Below are 17869 nucleotides of genomic sequence, written 5' to 3' on the forward strand. Positions count from 1 at the left end.
TTTTATTTTTTGTAGCATGTAATGTATATGTTCATAGTATGTGAAATAAATAAAAAAATATAGTCAAAAAATTGGGTTGGTATAATTTTGGAGCAGCTGTCTTTGCAAGTTTTTCATTTATTTTCTAATGGTGTAAATATAAATTTGCAAGGGGACAATATGATTGTCTCTACAGTAATAGTTTACTCAATTATGTCCTCACCCAAAAGAGGCTATTCAACATTACATTTGGGAGAAGTTGATAAACGTCAGCTTTGAGTAAACTTAATTAACAAGAAAAGTAATACTTAGGCCTCTGAAAAAAAGGTGATTGATTCATTTAAAAAACCCTGAATGTAGTCTTAACTCTTACTGAAAAATATTAATGCTTATTTTCCATGCAGAAATTAAAATCACATGCAAAATTTCTCCCATAATAAAAAAAAACTTTTACAATTCTTAGATATAATATTCTAGCAATAATTCTCAGTCTTGCACATAAATAATTTAGCAATCTGAATAGGCTCACTAGGAAAATTCAGACTCTTTAATTTACTTTTAGAAATTATGAAACAAATATAGGGGGTATACTAAAGAATAATTTTACTAATCTTCTTACCCCTCGAATCCTTAGGCTAGCCCTGTATATAGCAATGTGACAAGGCATGGGCACAAACTGGCTATATTTGAGGGGAGGTGGCAGAAAACTCCCCCCCCCCCCCGCTCAATGTATGCCTATGGCTAGTGTTTGATATTTTCAACCCTCTGAGTATACTCATTTATTACCACACCACTATTGCATGGAGAGCTTTCCAATCAGTGCCTCTGGAGCAGTGGTGGGAACCTGTGGCCCCTCAGGGTAATCCGCTGGCGGGCCACAGGACAGTTTGTTTACATTGACCATCCGCAGGCACGGCCACCTGCAGCTCCCAGTGGCCGTGGTTCGCCCTTCCCAGACAATGGGAGCTGTGGGAAGCGGCGCGAGCTGCACTGGTCGCTGCTTCCCGCAGCTCCCATTGGCTGGGAATGGCAAGCTGCAGCCACTGGGACTTGCCGGCAGCCGTGCTTGCCGTCAGTGTAAACAAACTGTCTCACGACCTGCCAGCGGATTACCCTGGCGGGCTGCAGGATGCCCACCACTTCTCTGAGTGTATATGGAGGACATACCAAATATTCCCCACAAATACATCCACCCCTCCACCAGGTACTTCCAGAAGTGCACAAAGAATGGCATCACTAATGTTGTATACAGTAGTAATAAGCCATTCCTGATTATTCTTCTTCTTATTCCCTTGCCTATACATCTAAGGACAGTATTTGTTCTCTTCGCCTCCATGTCACACAGAGAGCTTATGTTTAGCTGGTTTATAAGTCCTTTTCTGAATCAATAGGTTCCAACATACGGTCCTTTATCCTATACGTGTGACCTATACTCTTGGTTTCTAGATGCTGTAGCATCTAGCTAAAGTAAAATGCATATTGTTGAAGGGAGTCCACCCCACTATTGTAATTACAGATTTTGCATGGAAGCTTCACTGAGAAATGTGTGCACATTAATGGCTCTTCTCAAAATGCTCCTGAATTTAGGGAAATATTAGCCCTTTTTTCAAATGGGGAAACTGAGGCACAAAATCTAACTTGTCTAAGGTTACCTAGGAAGCCTAGGGCAGAACCAAAATCACAGTCCAGATCTCAAATACCAGTCTAGTATCTTAACCTTTTTTGTAAGCTTAAATATATGGATCTTAAGGTTTTGTGGTTAAGAGGGAACTTGATTACAGACTATAAATACTTACATGGGGAGCAGATTTCTGATAGCAGAGGGCAGGGCTCTTTAATCTAGCAAACAAAGGCATAACAAGATCCAGTGGCTTGAAGGTGAAGATTGACAAATTCAGAATGGAAATAAAACACAATTTTTAAAGAGTAATTAATGAGGAATGTAGTAGCATATATCACTTGAAATCCTTAAGCCAGAATTTGATGTCTTTCTAAAACATATCCTGTAGGTCAACCAGAAGCTATGGGCTTGATGCAGGATTTGTTGGCTGAAATTCTATGACATGACGACTGGCAGATTAATGTAAATTAATGTAATGGTCTTTTCTGGTCTTTAAATCGCTAAAAGGGCCCTCTCAGCCCACCACCTAAGGGATCTGATGCCAACCCTACAACTACAAACTGCAGGAACATTTACTTATTACTGCCTGTGAGAAGCAGCTACCAAGCAGACTGAACTAGAGAGGAAAGTGGTGAAAAGATTGATCAATATGGGAAGGAGAAGAGTGGAACTAGGGTTTGTTTGTTTATGGGAGAGGGAGAGTATCTTACCCAGGGAGTGTTTTGTGTATCAACAAGTGCAGTAGAATATTTTAAGAGAGCCCCTTGTTTAAAAATCTTGCAAGCATATCCTAGGGCAGTGATTCTCAGCCAGGGGTACACGTACCCCTGGGGTACGCAGAGGTCTTCCAGGGGGTACATCAACTCATCTAGATATTTCCCTAGTTTTACAATAGGCTACATAAAAAGCACTAGCAAAGTCAGTACAAACTTCAATTTCACACAATGACTTGTTTATACTGCTCTATATACACTATACTCTGAAATGTAAACATATTTTATTCCAATTGATTTATTTTATAATTATATGGTAAAAATGATAAAGCAATTTTTCAGTTAACAGTGTGCTGTGACACTTTTGTATTTTTATGTCTGATTTTGTAAGTAAGTCATTTTTAAGTGAAGTGAAACTTGGGAGTACACAAGACAAATCAGACTCCTGAAAGAGGTAAAGAAGGGAGTTTAATTTTTTTTCCCCTTCCTCTTGAGTTTTGCCTCCATCTGCTGGACTACAGCAGCACTGCGTTCCTGATTCTCTACCTCCATCTAATAATAATAATTAATAATAATGACGGAGGCTCACTGTTCTCCATAATAGATAGCTTGAGTATGATAATGTATTTCACAAATGGCTGGCGACTTCAAATTAACTGGATGGTCAGTAACTGAAAACTGGTGACTTTTCCTATTAGGACAGATTAAGGATTCTGTGTGCGAAGTCTGCCTCCCTTCCAACTCCTTCACCAGGAATGTTAGTGTCGCCTGCTACTTACTCACACCACCACTGTTTTCCTTTATCAGTGGAGTAAACCAGGCTAGTCCATACCACAAACTCATCTGAGCAAGCAAATATCCACATATGTGGAAGCCTCAGCAAAAAGTTCAGCCTACATTTCTTTGCTACCAGCATTCTCAGCCTATATATCAGCATGATGGGATGATCCATATGAATGCAAAATAAAAAAATCAATAGTTATAACCTATTTAAGAATGATGCAATGAGCATATAGGGATGAGGGGAGTGGCACTATGTTAAAAATATTACCTATTTCTGCATCACTACAAGATTAAAGCACAAGATATGGTACTACTTGGTGTCTTTTACAGACCACCAAATCACATGTGGAAACAGGATGACCAGCTCCTTAATCACCTATCTATAACAACTAACAAGTACTAAAAAAAAGCTCAGTAACCATAGGGGATTCCACGGGGGTCTCATGCAGCCGGTACTAAAACAGACTAAGAATTTTGAAAAGTTAGTGGTAGCTTTATATATGTAAACATAATGGCCCTACTGGGTCAGACCAAAGGTCCATCTTGCCCAGTATCCTGTTTTCCGACAGCAGCCAGTGCCATTGCCCCAGAGGGAATGAACAGAACGTAATCATCAAGTGATCCATCCCCTGTCGCTCATTCCCAGCTTCTGGCAAACAGAGGCTAGGGACACCATTCCTGCCCATCCTGGCTAATAACCATTGATGGATCTATCCTCCATGAATGTATCTAGTTATTTTTTTAACCCTGTTGTGGTCTTGGCCTTTACAATATCTTCTGGCAAGGAGTTTCACAGGTTGACTGTGCGTTGTGTGAAGAAATACTTCCCTTTATTTGTTTTAAACCTGCTGCCTATTAATTTCATTTGGTGACACCTAGTGTGTGTGTGTGTGTGTATATATATATATATATATGAATAACTACACACACATAGTGGTTTGAAAGGCCAGTTGCAAAAAGCTCAAAACAATTATGATACAAATCAGCTGGGTGAGAGAATTTAAAAAGAAAAATGTTATAATTGGAAATCATTTATTAATATTTTACTAAATGTCTCAAAACCCACACAAGAAAGAAGGCAGCATTGGTTACAAAAAGCATCTGGCTTAGTGGGGAAGTGACAGCTGCGCACTCTCTCCATCTAAAAAAAATGGAACAAAGGGAAAGTTGATAGTCATTAATAGAAATTCAAAGCTAGGAATTGTAGAAAATGTATAAGGGAAGCAATAGCCATCAGAGTTACAGACAATAAGGAGTATTTTAAAGTATATTAAGAACAGAAAGACTCCTAACAATAGCATTGGTCCATTACGCGATGAAAAATGGTAGAATTGTCAATAATGCACAAAAGGCAGAAGTGTTCAATAAATATTTGTTCTATATGTGTTGGAAAAAAATGATATAGCCATATCATAAAATGAGAATCAAACATTTTCCATTCTAGCAGTAACTCAGGAGGATGTTAAACAGCAGCTACTAAAGCTAGACATTTTAAAATCATCAGATCTAACTTGTAGCCAACAGTTTTAAAAGATCTGACTGATGAGTTTGCTGGACCATTAATGTTGATTTTCAGTAAGTCTGGGAGCGCTGGGGAAGTTCCAGAAGACTGAAAGAAAGCTCATGTTGTGCCAATATTTAAAAGGGTAAACAGAATGCTTGGGTAATTATAGGCCTGTCAGCCTGACATTGCTTCCAGGTGAAATAATGATGCAGCAGATGCGGAATTCGGTTAATAAAGACTTAAAGGAAAGTCATATAATTTAGGTCAATCAATAATGGATTATGGAAAATAGATCCTGTCAGATGAATTTAATATATATTTTTTTACAAGATTACAATTTGGTTAATTTAGGTAATAGAGGTGCTGTAATATACTTAGACTTCTGTAAGGTACAGCAACTCCTCGCTTAACGTTGTAGTTATGTTCCAGAAAAATTTGACTTTAAGTGAAACAATGTTAAGTTAATCCAATTTCCCCATAAGAATTAATGTAAATGAGGGGGTTAGGTTCCAGGGAATTTTTTTTCACCAGACACAAGACTATATATATATATATATATATACACATATACATACACACAAACAGAGTATAAGTTTTAAACAAACAATTTAATACTGGTACACAGTGATGATGATTGTGAAGCTTGGTTGAAGTGGAGGAGTCAGAGGGTGGGATATTTTCCAGGGAACACCTTACTGCTAAATGATCAACTAGCAATTGTCTGAGCCCTCAAGGGTTAACTCTCACAGTCTACAAGGCAGCAGGAATGGAGGGAGGAGAGAGCATCACAGACAGAGACACACACTGTGTGTGTGTGAGAGAGAACTGCGCATTTCACCTTGAAGTACACTGCCGTGTTAATTAGATCAGCTTGCTGAGACCTCAGCCGCTGCTGCCAGCAAGTTCCCTCTGTCCTGATCCCTGTCTTGTGTCCCCCCTGCTCTGTGGAAGATGGGGTAAGCAGGGTGCAGGAGCAGGGGGGAGGGGGACACCTTGACAGTCCTCCTCTTCCTCCCCCTGCCACAGCAAGCAGCAGTCTTGGGGAGCAGCCCCAAGGCAGAGGTCAGGAGCAGCACATGGCACTGCGGGGAGGGATATCTGCAATTGCTAGTCTGCTGGGCAGATGCTGCACAGGGAACTTAAGGGAGTGGGGAGCTGATAGGGGAGGTGCCGGTCCACCCTGGTTCCAAGCCCCCACCAGCTAGCTGCAATGGGCTGCTCTTCCTGCAAGCAGGCGGCTGCCAAACGACATTAGAAGGGAGCATTTCACAATTTTAAACAAGCATGTTCCCTAATTGATCAGCAACATAACAACATTAACCAGGACAACTTTAAGTGAGGAGTTACTGTAGTTGACTTGAAAACCATGTCTAATTCTCATGCCCACAATTCAAGAAGGATGTTGACAAATTGGAGAGAATTCAGAGAAGAACTATGAGAATGATTAAAGCGCTGGAAAACATACTTCCTAGTGAAAAACTAAAAGAGATCAACCCATTTATCTTATGACAGAGAAGGTGAAGGGGTGATGTGATACAATGTATAAATACCTATATAGTGAACAGAAATTTTATAATAGAAGGCTCTTCAATCTAGCAGAGAAAGGCATAACAAAAACCAATTACCGAAAGTTTAAGTTAGATATATTTGGTCTAGAAATTAGGCACAAATTTGTAACAGAATCATTAGAACAACTTAGCAACATTTGTGGTGGAATCTCTATCACTGGAAATATTTAAATCAAGATTAGAAATTATTCTAAAAGATATGCTGTGATTCAAACAGAAATTAATTCAAGGAAGTCATATTGCCTGTGTTGTGTGGGAAGTCAGACTAGATGATCACAGTGGTCTCTTTTTGCCCTTATAATCTATTAATAAAAACAAAACTGTACATACTTTTCTAATATTATTTCTTCATGGAAACAATTGTTGTAGTTGCCACAGGGATATTAATTACAAATTAGAGGGGAGATGTCCATGAGAAAGTCTTTTTAAGATATGGCTATGAAAAAGTAAAAAATTATTGCGTTTGCTTTAAATTGATCAGTGCTATAAGTTTCCTTCTCAAAACCTTAGCATTGCGAACACTGAGCATTGAAAAATCATGAGTCAGGCCCTCCAAAATCATTATATTAAAAACAAATAATAAATTTGGAATTTTTTATTTGCATTCTAGGGTTGAAACCTTATGTGACCCCTGGGTCACATTTTCAAGGTTTTCTTCACAACTATGAGGGCAGTCCTATCAGTTTTCATCCTCACAGAAACCTGAACACTTTCAAAATATGAGCTTGGGATCTAAAATTAATTACTTTTCTATATACTAAAAATAATGTAGTGGACAGAGACTCTGGATTATTACAACAATCTGTAACACACTAACCCCCCTTTTTTGTCCTATGACTCCAAAGATATGAACAGACTACTCTGCTTTCTTTGAATGACCCCTTACAATATGTGCTACCTACTTATGCAAAACAATTTGTTCCACCTTGCATTTAGCTGTGAAGAGATGCTGGGAATTTTTTTCCTCAGACCTGAAGAAGAGCTCTATGTAAGCTGCAGGGCCATAACCAGGGTAGGGTAAACTGGGCAGCCATCCAGGGCACAAATCTACGGGGGGCAGAAATTATGAAAAAAAACTGGAAAGGGGCACAAATATGCTTGCATGCCCCAGGCACTAAAATGCCTAGCTGTGCCTCTGGTAAGCTTGAAAATTTGTCTCTCTCACCAGCCATGTCTACATTAGTGAGCTTACAGCAGCACAGCTGAACTGATGCAGAGAACTCTCCCATTGACATAATTAAACCACCTCCAATGATCGCCAATAGCTTTTTCAGCAGGAGAGCATCTCTGGATAACAAAGTTCTGTCCACACTGGTGTTTCTGTCAGTGTAACTTATCTTACAACATAAGTTATACTGACAAAGGTGCTAGTGTAGACATAGCCACCAACAGAAATTGGTCCACTAAACTATATTACTTCACCCACCTTGTCTCTCTAATTGTAAATGAGTAACACAGACACACATTCCCTGTCGGCCCACAGAGCTCCAGGGCTATGACGAAATGCCTAGAATTAGGTGAATGGTATCAGAGGGGTAGCCGTGTTAGTCTGGATCTGTAAAAGCAGCAAAGAATCCTGTGGCACCTTATAGACTAACAGACGTTTTGTAGCATGAGCTTTCGTGGGTGAATACCCACTTCGTCGGATGCAAGTAGTGGAAATTTCCAGGGGCAGGTATATATATATATATATGCAAGCAAGAAGCAAGCTAGAGATAATGAGGTTAGTTCAATCAGGGAGGATGAGGCCCTGTTCTAGCAGTTGAGGTGTGAAAGCCAAGGGAGGAGAAACTGGTTCTGTAGTTGGCAAGTCATTCACAGTCTTTGTTTAATCCTGAGCTGATGGTGTCAGATTTGCAGATGAACTGAAGCTCAGCAGTTTCTCTTTGAAGTCTGTCTGGTCCTGAATTTTTTTTGCTGCAGGATGGCCACCTTAAGATCTGCTATTGTGTGTCCAGGGAGGTTGAAGTGTTCTCCTACAAGTTTTTGTATATTGCCATTCCTAATATCTGATTTGTGTCCATTTATCCTTTTCCATAGAGACTGTCCAGTTTGGCTGATGTACATAGCAGAGGGGCATTGCTGGCATATGATGGCGTATATTACATTGGTGGACGTGGAGGTGAATGAACCGGTGATGGTGTGGCTGATCTGGTTAGGTCCTGTGATGGTGTCGCTGGTGTAGATATGTGGGCAGAGTTGGCATCGAGGTTTGTTGCATGGATTGGTTCCTGAGCTAGAGTTACTATGGTATGGTGTGCAGTTACTGGTTAGAATATGCTTCAGGTTGGCAGGTTGTCTGTGAGCGAGGACCGGCCTGCCTCCCAGGATCTGTGAAAGTGTGGGATCATTGTCCAGGATGGGTTGTAGATCCCTGATGATGCGTGAATGAACACACAATGGGTGCAAGGGGACAAGGGAACAGTAAAAATGAGTATCAGAGGGGTAGCCGTGTTAGTCTGGTTCTGTAGAAGCAGCAAAGAATCCTGTGGCACCTTATAGACTAACAGACGTTTTGCAGCATGAGCTTTCGTGGGTGAATACCCACTTCTTGCATCCGAAGACGTCTGTTAGTCTATAAGGTGCCACAGGATTCTTTGCTGCTTCTAGTAAAAATGAGGGTGTTGGTATAAATCAGTAGTCTCAGTGGTCACTGTAGTTACAGGTATGTATCACGTAAACCCACAACCCACTGCCAAGGAATCCTTACCCCTCCTTACCCACCCGCTCAGTGCCAGGGGCCTTTCAGCCCCCCGCATATCTGGGTGCCACAGGCCCCTGTCCCTCCCATTTCTCATTAGTGCCACAGGCCCCCTCACTCGCCATTATCCTTGCCAAGGGCCCTTCACCCACTATATCCTAGTGCAGGGGCCCCTAAACTCCCATTTAACACCTCAGGACCCCCTCTCTCCCTCATTTCCCAGGAGCACCAGAGGCCCCTCATCACCCCCTCCGCCATATATCAGTTCCAGGGGATCCTCAACCGCTATATCCTCAGAGTGCCAGCAGCCCCTCACCCTCACACCGCCATCACAGTGCCAAGGGCCCTACCCCTCATAGCCCAGCCACAGGTCCCTTCCCGCACGCTTCCGGGGCCTGGCAGCCGCAGGAGACGTGACGTCACGTCGGACCCCACCCCTGAGTCTCTCTCCTCCCGCCGGTTGCCAGGGAGCCGCTGTTGCCATGGTGGATGCGCGATGCGCATGCGTTAGCTGGCGGAAGTACCCGGATATAGCAGGAGGCGGTGCTACCGCCGCCATCTTTGCCAGGAGAACAGTGAGCTGGTAGTGGCTGAGCATCCCGGACTCATCAGCCTCCATCCACCCCGTGTAGTCCCCGTCGCCGCCCCGTCTCGTGGACATGGACGATCGGGAGGACCTTGTGTACCAAGCTAAGCTAGCTGAGCAGGCTGAGCGCTATGATGGTGAGAGCCGGGAGGACGGGCGGGCCGGGTAGTGCCGGGGGAAAGGGAGGGAGCGGCCACAAAATGGCGGCGGCTGGGCAGGGGGGCAGAGGCGGTGGAGGGGGGCACGAACAAAATGGCGACTGGGATTACCCCGCGGGATTGGAGGGGCCAGGAGTAAGGGACTAGGGTGGACGGGCGGCCTAGTCCTGGTGGGTGGTGTCTCGGCTCGGTTGTGGCGGGGGTCGGCGGCGACAATAACGGGGAATAAAATGGTGGCTGGGAAGGGCGAGTCGGGGGGGTGGGGACCCGTCCCCTTCTCGGCTCGATGGAGCCCGACAAAGAGACCCTGTGTCCTTTCTTGTGCCGTCACTAGCGCGGGCAGAGGTGGTTCCTCTTACTGGAGCCCTGCTGAGCAGTGGGCTAAAGAGGGCCGGTTCGGAGTGGTTGAGTCCTGTGGAGTCGGGGCCAGGTCACTTCGTCGCAGTCAACGTCCAGGACACCCCTTCCCCCTCGTGATCGGGGTTTCTGGCCCTTGGTGGGCCCTTCTTTACCTTCATTCCTCCTTCCCAGACCTGGCCCTCGAAGGTGCCTCGCCCTTTTTTGCCCACCATAGTTTGACGATGTGTCTTTTTAGATTGATTTTTTGTTACCCTCTCTACTCCCCCGGCATACGCCATGGAGTTTATTAAATACAGTGTACTTCTCCCTGCCTGAAGTAAATGTAAATCTTATTAGTCTGTCGCCTTATGCTTAAAATTACTGTATTTTAGGTGGGGAAAATTCCTAAGCCTTGTGTTTTTTTTTTCTTTAAAGTTCATGGGCTGTGCTGATTTAAATATTTGTAAGGTGTTAAATATCTCTGAGCACTAAGGCTATTCTTCCTGAACCTACACTTAGGTAATATATGCTGTTGGCATCATTTGAAAAATCTGCTTGTCATGCTTGCTTTAAACCCTTGCCTCTAATTTAAAACTAAATTAATTTGTCACTTATGAGTAAAAACAATCTGAATGTGAAAGTAGTGTAAACCTAAAGAATACAGGTTTTCTGATCAGTTGGCTCTGTTGCCTTAGTTGTTGCTCATAGCTTTCTCAAGTGACAGGACAAAAATTGATCAGGATCTTTCCTACTCTTACTGCTGTTCAGAAGGAGGGGCAGTAAAACTGACAAGCACTAGGTCAGGTTCTCTCTGGAGCTACTACTATTAGCAATAGCACTGAAGGATATATTTGGGGCGACAGGGGAGGACACAAAATGGAGCCATAAGAAGTGATAAGTCAAGGAAATGTTTACCTTTTGGAATAGCCATGAGGCTTGGGGGAGTGCTAGAACAGTGGCTCTCAGGCAGGGCTCTGTGTATCCTTGGGGGTAGCAGCGGTCTTCCAGGGGCTAGATCAACTCATAGATACTTACCTAGTTTTACAACAGGCGACATAAAAAGCACTAGCAAAGTCAGTGTAAACTAATATTTCATACACTGACTTGTTTATACTGCTCTATATGCTATACAGTGAAATGTAAATAAAATATTCAATTTGATTTATTATTGTGTGTAGAAATGAGAATGTAGGCAATTTCTCAGTAATCGTGTGCTGTGACACTTTTGTATTTTGATGTCTCAGTTTGTAAGCAAGTAATTTTTAAGTGAGGTGAAACTTGGCTGTTAGTGAGGCAGATCAGAATCCTGGAAGGGGTACAGAAATCTGGAAAGGTTGAGAGCCACTGTGCTAGAGTAATTCAGAATTAAGATATTTCTTCTTTCCAGTAGCTAGAGAAGGGTTTAAAAAACATTGTCTACATAAGGCCTAGTTGACAATACTAGGTTACCTGTTATATTGGCAAATCACAGTGTAGATGTAGCATATATCGACAAAAGCACTCTTTGCTGGTAACTAAATCAACACTAGGGCTTTTACTGGCAACACTAGGGTTTTTGCTAGGTATGTTAGGGGTGTGATTTTTTTTATTTTATTTTTTTATTTTCCCTTTCATGATCCTAAACAATCTAGCTATGCTGGGAAAACTTGTGTAGCTCAGGCCCAATTTGGAGCCCCAAGCAGGGTCTGTGAACAGCACCCTGGTAGGTATTTCTCCATCCTTCTCAGTGGCTTTTTGAGGTATGCATCTCTGCATGGCATTTCCCTGGTGGTACATCTTTCCTCTTAGTGTCTGGTAACGTTTCAAATTCTGCTATAGGCATTTGCAGTGCAAAGTAACCAGCCCTCCTGACAATTAGAATATTAATTTGTAGGATTTGCCTTTTGGTGAGAAGATTCACCATCTACTTTTTGTGCCTCTGTGAATATCTGTTCAGGAAAAAGGAAGCAGAACTGGTTACTTCAAGAGGTGAAGGGTTACGCACGCAGTGGTATGACTGGTAATGAGATTTTTCTGTTAATCAGGCTTTGCTAGAATGCAACATTTGTAGAGTCCAAAGCAGTTTGTTGGAATGGCTTTGTAAAATAAATTAAAGGAACGATGTCAGGTTAAAATCATCGTTAGAAATGCATTTTTGTATCTGTGCTTACCTTGGCATATTCATTGCATATGTTGGGAACACATGCACCTGCATTGCAATATCAAGTATTGTGGTGATATCAACAATGCAAAAAGATGATGAAATAAGTAGACAGTCTTTTTGATTTGTCATGAGGACAAATGCAATGACTTCTAAAATATTTAGATCTCTATAGCACTTTTTATCTATAGATCTTGAAATGTAAGTATCTTTTCAGTTTTACAGATGGGGAAACTGAGGCATAAGGATTTGAAAATGGTTTGTACAAGATCACACAGTAGATCAGTGTCAAACTTGGGAAGAGACCTCAGGTTTCCTGACTCCCAAGTCTTGTGCCCTTTCTACTAAAGCATGCTGTCCCCTGCTATTTTTATAAACTGCTTACCAAACAATGCATCTTGTAATGTAAATAGTAAAACACAACGTGGGCCAGTCCTTGCATACCTTGGATGCTCTCGCTGGTCTAAAGCTGTTGCCTCAAAGTAAAGAATAACCTACTTGAAGTGACATTGTTTATACAAAACATTGTTTGGGAAACAGCTTGTAAATGAGATCTGGCTGACTTAGCCACAATCAAGGTGGATTTATTAAAATCAGAAGTTGTAGTTTTTGTTAAATTTTAATTGTCATTGTAATAGACACACCTTGTTCAGGCAATGAGATTGCTTTGTCTAACGTAATGCTGTTTCTTCATTTTACATATTAACTTTGTTTAGTTGTGTGTCAAACTGAAGCTTTATTGTGTTACACTAAGACCATTCTTAAATGTTCAATATTGGTTGAACATAAGTGTCCTGTGAAGATAATAAATATTTAAGAATATCACTGAAGCAAAGACCTTAGGAGGATTAAAAAATGAATGGAATATATGGGTAAGAACATCATACAGAGAGATAATAGCAAGAATTTAAAAAAAAAAAGGAAGCAATATAAACTATCATGTATTACTGTATAAACCAGCTAGCCAAAGACTCAAAAAGTAATAGCAAAATTTTTTTTGGAGTATATTACAAGCAGGAAGCCTGCTAAACAACCAGTGGGGTCACTGGACAGTGGAGATGATAAAGGAGCACTCAAGGATAATAAGGCCATTGTGGAGAAACTAAATGAATTCTTTGCATCAGTCTTCATGGCTGAGGATGTGAGGGGATTCCCAAACCTGAGCCATCCCATTAGGTGACAAATCTGAGGAACTGTCCCCGATTGAGATGTCCTTAGAGGGGCTTTTGAAACAAACTGATAAACAGTAATAAGTCAGCAGGACCAGATGCTATTCACCCAAGAGTTCTGAAGGCACTCAGATGTGAAATTGCAGAACTACTAACTGTGGTTTGTAACCAATCATTTAAATCAGCTTCTGTACCAAATGACTGTAGGATAGCTAATGTGATGCCAAATTTTTAAAAAGGGCTCCAGAAATGATCCTGGCAATTATAGGCCAGTAAGCCTGACTTGAGTGTTGGGCAAACTGGTTAAAACTAATGTTAAAAAATTATATAGTACACAGGGTAAGAAAAGACTGTACATCTGAGTATAGGGCTTAGATTATCCACAAATACAAAGCATGTTTTAAAAGTCATAACATACATGTAGTGCATAATCAGCAATAACCCAAATTTAGGTGAATAAAATTAACAATACAGTTTAGATATTGGCATCCAAGTATTTGAGTACATCACTCATGAAAAGTTTATACAGAGATTTGGTTGTGGAAAGCAAAATATATCAATGAGTGAAGATTGTCCCTCAATAATTGAGAATTTAGGGTAGGTTGTCCATTTAAAAACCTTCCATCAGAACAGAATTATCAGACACACAGATGAACATAATTTCTTGGGGGTGAGTCAGCATGTTTTTTGTAAAGGAGAATCACCCTATCTGCTAGAATTGTTTGAGGGCATCAACAGGCATGTGGACAAGGGGGATCCAGTGGATATAGTGTGCTTAGATTTTCAGAAAGCCGTTGACAAGGTCCCTCACCAAAGGCTCTTAAGCAAAGTAAGCTGTCATAGGATAGGAGGGAAGGTTCTCTCATGGATTGGTAACTGGTTAAAAGATAGGAAACAAAAGGTAGGAATAAATCTGTCAGTTTTCAGAATGGAGAGAAGTAAATAGTGGTGTCTCCCAGGAGTCTGTCCTGGGACCAGTCCTATTCAACGTATTCATAAATGATCTGGAAAAAGGGATAAACAGTGAGGTGGCAGAATTTGCAGATGTTACAAAACTACTCAAGATAGTTCAGTCCCAAGCAGACTGCGAAGAGTTACATAAGGATCGCACAAAACTGGGTGACTGGGCAACAAAATGACAGATGAAAATCAATGTTGATAAATGCAAAATAATGCACATTAGAAAACATCCCAACTATACATATAAAATGGTGGAGTCTAAATTAGCTGTTACCACTCAAAAAAGATCTTTGAGTTATTTTGGAGAGTTCCCTGAAAACATCTACTCAATGTGCAGCATCAGTCAAAAAAGCTAACAATATTGGGAATCATTAAAGGGATAGATAAGACAGAAAATCTCATATTGCCTCTATATAAATCCATGGTACGCCTACATCTTGAATACTAAGTGCAGATGTAGCTGCCCCATCTCAAAGAAGATATATTGGAATTGGAAAAGGTACAGAAAAGGGCAACAAAAATTATCAGAGGTATGGAACAGCTGCCATATGAGGACAGAGTAATAAGACTGACTTCAGCTTGGAAAAGAGATGACTAAGGGGGGGATATGATAGAGGTTTATAAAATCACGATTGGTGTGGAGAAAGTCAATGAGGAAGTGGTGTTTACTCCTCGTAACATGTGAATTAGGGGGTCACCAAATGAAATTAATAGGCAGCAGGTTTAAAACAACCAAAAGGAAGTTCTTCGCAGAACACAGTCAAGCTGTGGAACTCTTTGCCAGAGGATGTTGTGAAGGCCAAAACTATAACAGAGTTCAAAAAAGAACTAGATAAGTTCACGGAGTATAGGTCCATCAATGGCTATTAGCCAGGATGGGCAAGGGTGGTGTCGCTAGCCTCTGTTTGCCAGAAGCTGGGAATGGGGGGTGGGGGTGGGGGTGGATCAGTGCTGATGATTACCTGTTCTGTTCATTCCCTCTGGGGCACCTGATATTGGCCAGCGTTGAAGACATGATACTGGGCTAGATGAACCTTTGGTCTGACCCAGTATGGCCATACTTATGTTGTGTTCTTGATTCCTATTTAAGGGACGTCAGAAAAATAACTTTCCTTCTTCCCTAATTAGGCAACTGTACTTGTTCCCTAATTCCCTTTTCTGAGATGGCTAGATCAGAGGTTCTTAGCCTTTTTCTTTCTGAGGCCCCCCCTGACATGTTATTAAAAACTCCACAGCCCACCTGTGCTACGACAACTTTTTTCTGCCTATAAAAGCTAGAGCTGGCATTAGGAGGTAGCAAGCAGGACTGGTGCCCAGGACCCCACACCACAGGGGGCCTTGCAAAGCTAAATTGCTCAGGTTTCAATTTCAGCCCAAGGTGGCAGGGTTCAGGGCCCCGGGCTTCAGCCCCGCGTGGTGGGGCTTTGGCTTTCTTCCCTGGGCCCCAGCGAGTCTAACACTGGCCTTGCTTGACAGACCCCCTGAAATCTGCAGTCTCCCAGAGAGCCCCAGACTCTTGGTTGAGAACCACTGGACTAGATGAACTTCTAGTCTGATCTGGTATGGCAGTTTTGGTGTTTTCTGTGTAAAATGGGCTAATGCCCTTTTCGGGTTAAGAGGTAACTTGATCTTGGTCTGTAAGTACCTACATGTGGAAAAGATTTCTGATAGTGTGCTCTTTAATCTAGCAAACAAAGACGTCATAATAAGATCCAGGAGCTTGAAACTAGACTAATTCAGACTAGAAATGAGGTGAAAATCTTGTAACAGTGAAAGGAATTAACCAAAGGAACAATGTGTGGAGGGTTGATTTGCTATCACTTGAAATCGTTAAATCAATATGTCTTTCTAAAAAATATGCTGTAGCTTACCCAGTAGTTATGGTGGTGATGCAGGACTCACTAGTGAGATTCTACAATCTTTGTTATGCATGAACTCTGACTAGATGAAAATAATGATCCAGTCTGGCCTTAAAAATCAATTTGTATGTAAAGTTAGAGTCTACTCTGGAAGCATGTTTAGTTTGCATAGCCAAGTACTGTAATCTTAGGAAATGCCAGATTTACCGTTGCCTGTGCAAGCTTAAATCTGCCCCCTTCTGCATATGCATTATGATAAAATTGTTTAATTATGTGATCACAGACTGTTTTTTTCCCACAGGATCGTTGCCTCATTCTCTTACAAGATGGATGGTGCTCAGGGAATAAGGCAGCTCTTCAGTATTTCCTTGAATCCTTGTTCAGTGGTTAGGCCAATACCTTATTCACAGCATCCAAATGCTACAGTGAAAATACAGTTATTTATTTATTCGTGGCTAGTCTGTGATCCTCACAGATCTGAGCCTCACAAACATCAGTGAATATTTCTTCTCAACTCTCTTGCGAGATAGCAGAGTATTTATTCCCATTTAACAGGGTGGGACTTGAGCCACAGGGATACATAAGGCCATAACTTGGTCTTTACTAAGTTTGCATTCCTTGCTAATTATTTCCCAATTTGGGACACCTAGGACCTTATTTTTCAGAATAGTTAGCATCTTCATAGGACTTCATATATACAAAGCACCATACAGACATTAACTCATTATTACAAAACACTTGAAATGTATGTGAGTAAATGTTGTATCTATTTTATGGATTGAGAAACTGTGATGGAGAGGCAAAGTAACTTGTCCAGGACCATATACTGAATCAGCAGAGGGGTGGGGTTAGGAGGCAGGACCACCCCCTACCTGATACCCCTGTGGACATTTCTTCAGTCTTACTGCCAGAGCTGGGCATATTGAGTTTTCATTGCTTTCATAATCAGTAGTGAATATGCAAACTTTCTGTTGAGGTGTCTTGTCCATTATCACATAGGAAGTCTGGCAGAAGTAGGGATAGAACCAAATTCACCCAGGTGGCTGTTTTTAATTTCTGCTTGTTCTTTACATTTGATACTAAGGTACTTAGGTGTATTTTTTTGCTGTTAACAATGGGGAAAAATACAAAATATTGACCAAAAAAAATCCTCAATATTGTAAACTAAAATGAAAGTTATATATTTTGGGTTCAGAAATATAATAAAAGACTTGACCTGACACAATAATGGGGGGAGGGGACCCCAGAAAAAACTGTCTCTCGAGAAACAGTTTATTAATTTTAAATATTTCAGTTGTTAATAGGATTTTGAAGGGCTGCAATAACATCATTTTAAAAATTACCCTAATTTTTTCCTTATTAATTCTGAGAGAATATTTCATAAATTGCTTTGCAATTTTTCCCCAAAATTTCCAACTTTTCCATAGTGGGTCTTGAGGGAGGGGCGGGGGGAAGGGGAGGTGTAATTTTTTTTCGCAACCCTAACAACTCTAGTAGGGCTGCAGCTGAACCATTCACGTTTGCTATTAATGTAATAGATTTGTACCTTTTTGAATTTGCAGAATTCATTGACTGTCTAAGAATTTTTTCTTGTGTTTGGGGGGCGGTCTAGATTTTGTCTGCTGTAACCTGTTGTTAGGGAATAAGTAATTTCTTCCAGCTGCTGAGCTATGGGATATTCTGATGTGGGACTCTCCCTCATTCTCTCCTTTTGAAGCTGTTACTCTTTGTGTAGAGTCCTTGGAGTGGTGGGGGACTAGATTCTGGGTCTCTGACCCTCTGAAGTGGG

At 41.4% G+C, this 17869-nt stretch overlaps 1 protein-coding gene across 1 annotated transcript in view; it reads left to right on the forward strand.

The window, feature by feature from the left end:
• The first annotated feature begins 9405 nt into the window (after window positions 1–9405).
• The window catches only part of YWHAE (tyrosine 3-monooxygenase/tryptophan 5-monooxygenase activation protein epsilon), a 62488-nt gene continuing 54024 nt past the window's right edge, over window positions 9406–17869 (forward strand). Inside the window, exon 1 of the mRNA XM_044993705.1 lies at window positions 9406–9592. Within this exon, the coding sequence (XP_044849640.1) occupies window positions 9529–9592 (64 nt within the window). The 5' untranslated portion in view covers window positions 9406–9528. The remainder of the gene's footprint in view (window positions 9593–17869) is intronic.

Source organism: Mauremys mutica, chromosome 19, assembly GCF_020497125.1.
Source record: "Mauremys mutica isolate MM-2020 ecotype Southern chromosome 19, ASM2049712v1, whole genome shotgun sequence".
Taxonomy (NCBI): Eukaryota; Metazoa; Chordata; order Testudines; family Geoemydidae; genus Mauremys; species Mauremys mutica.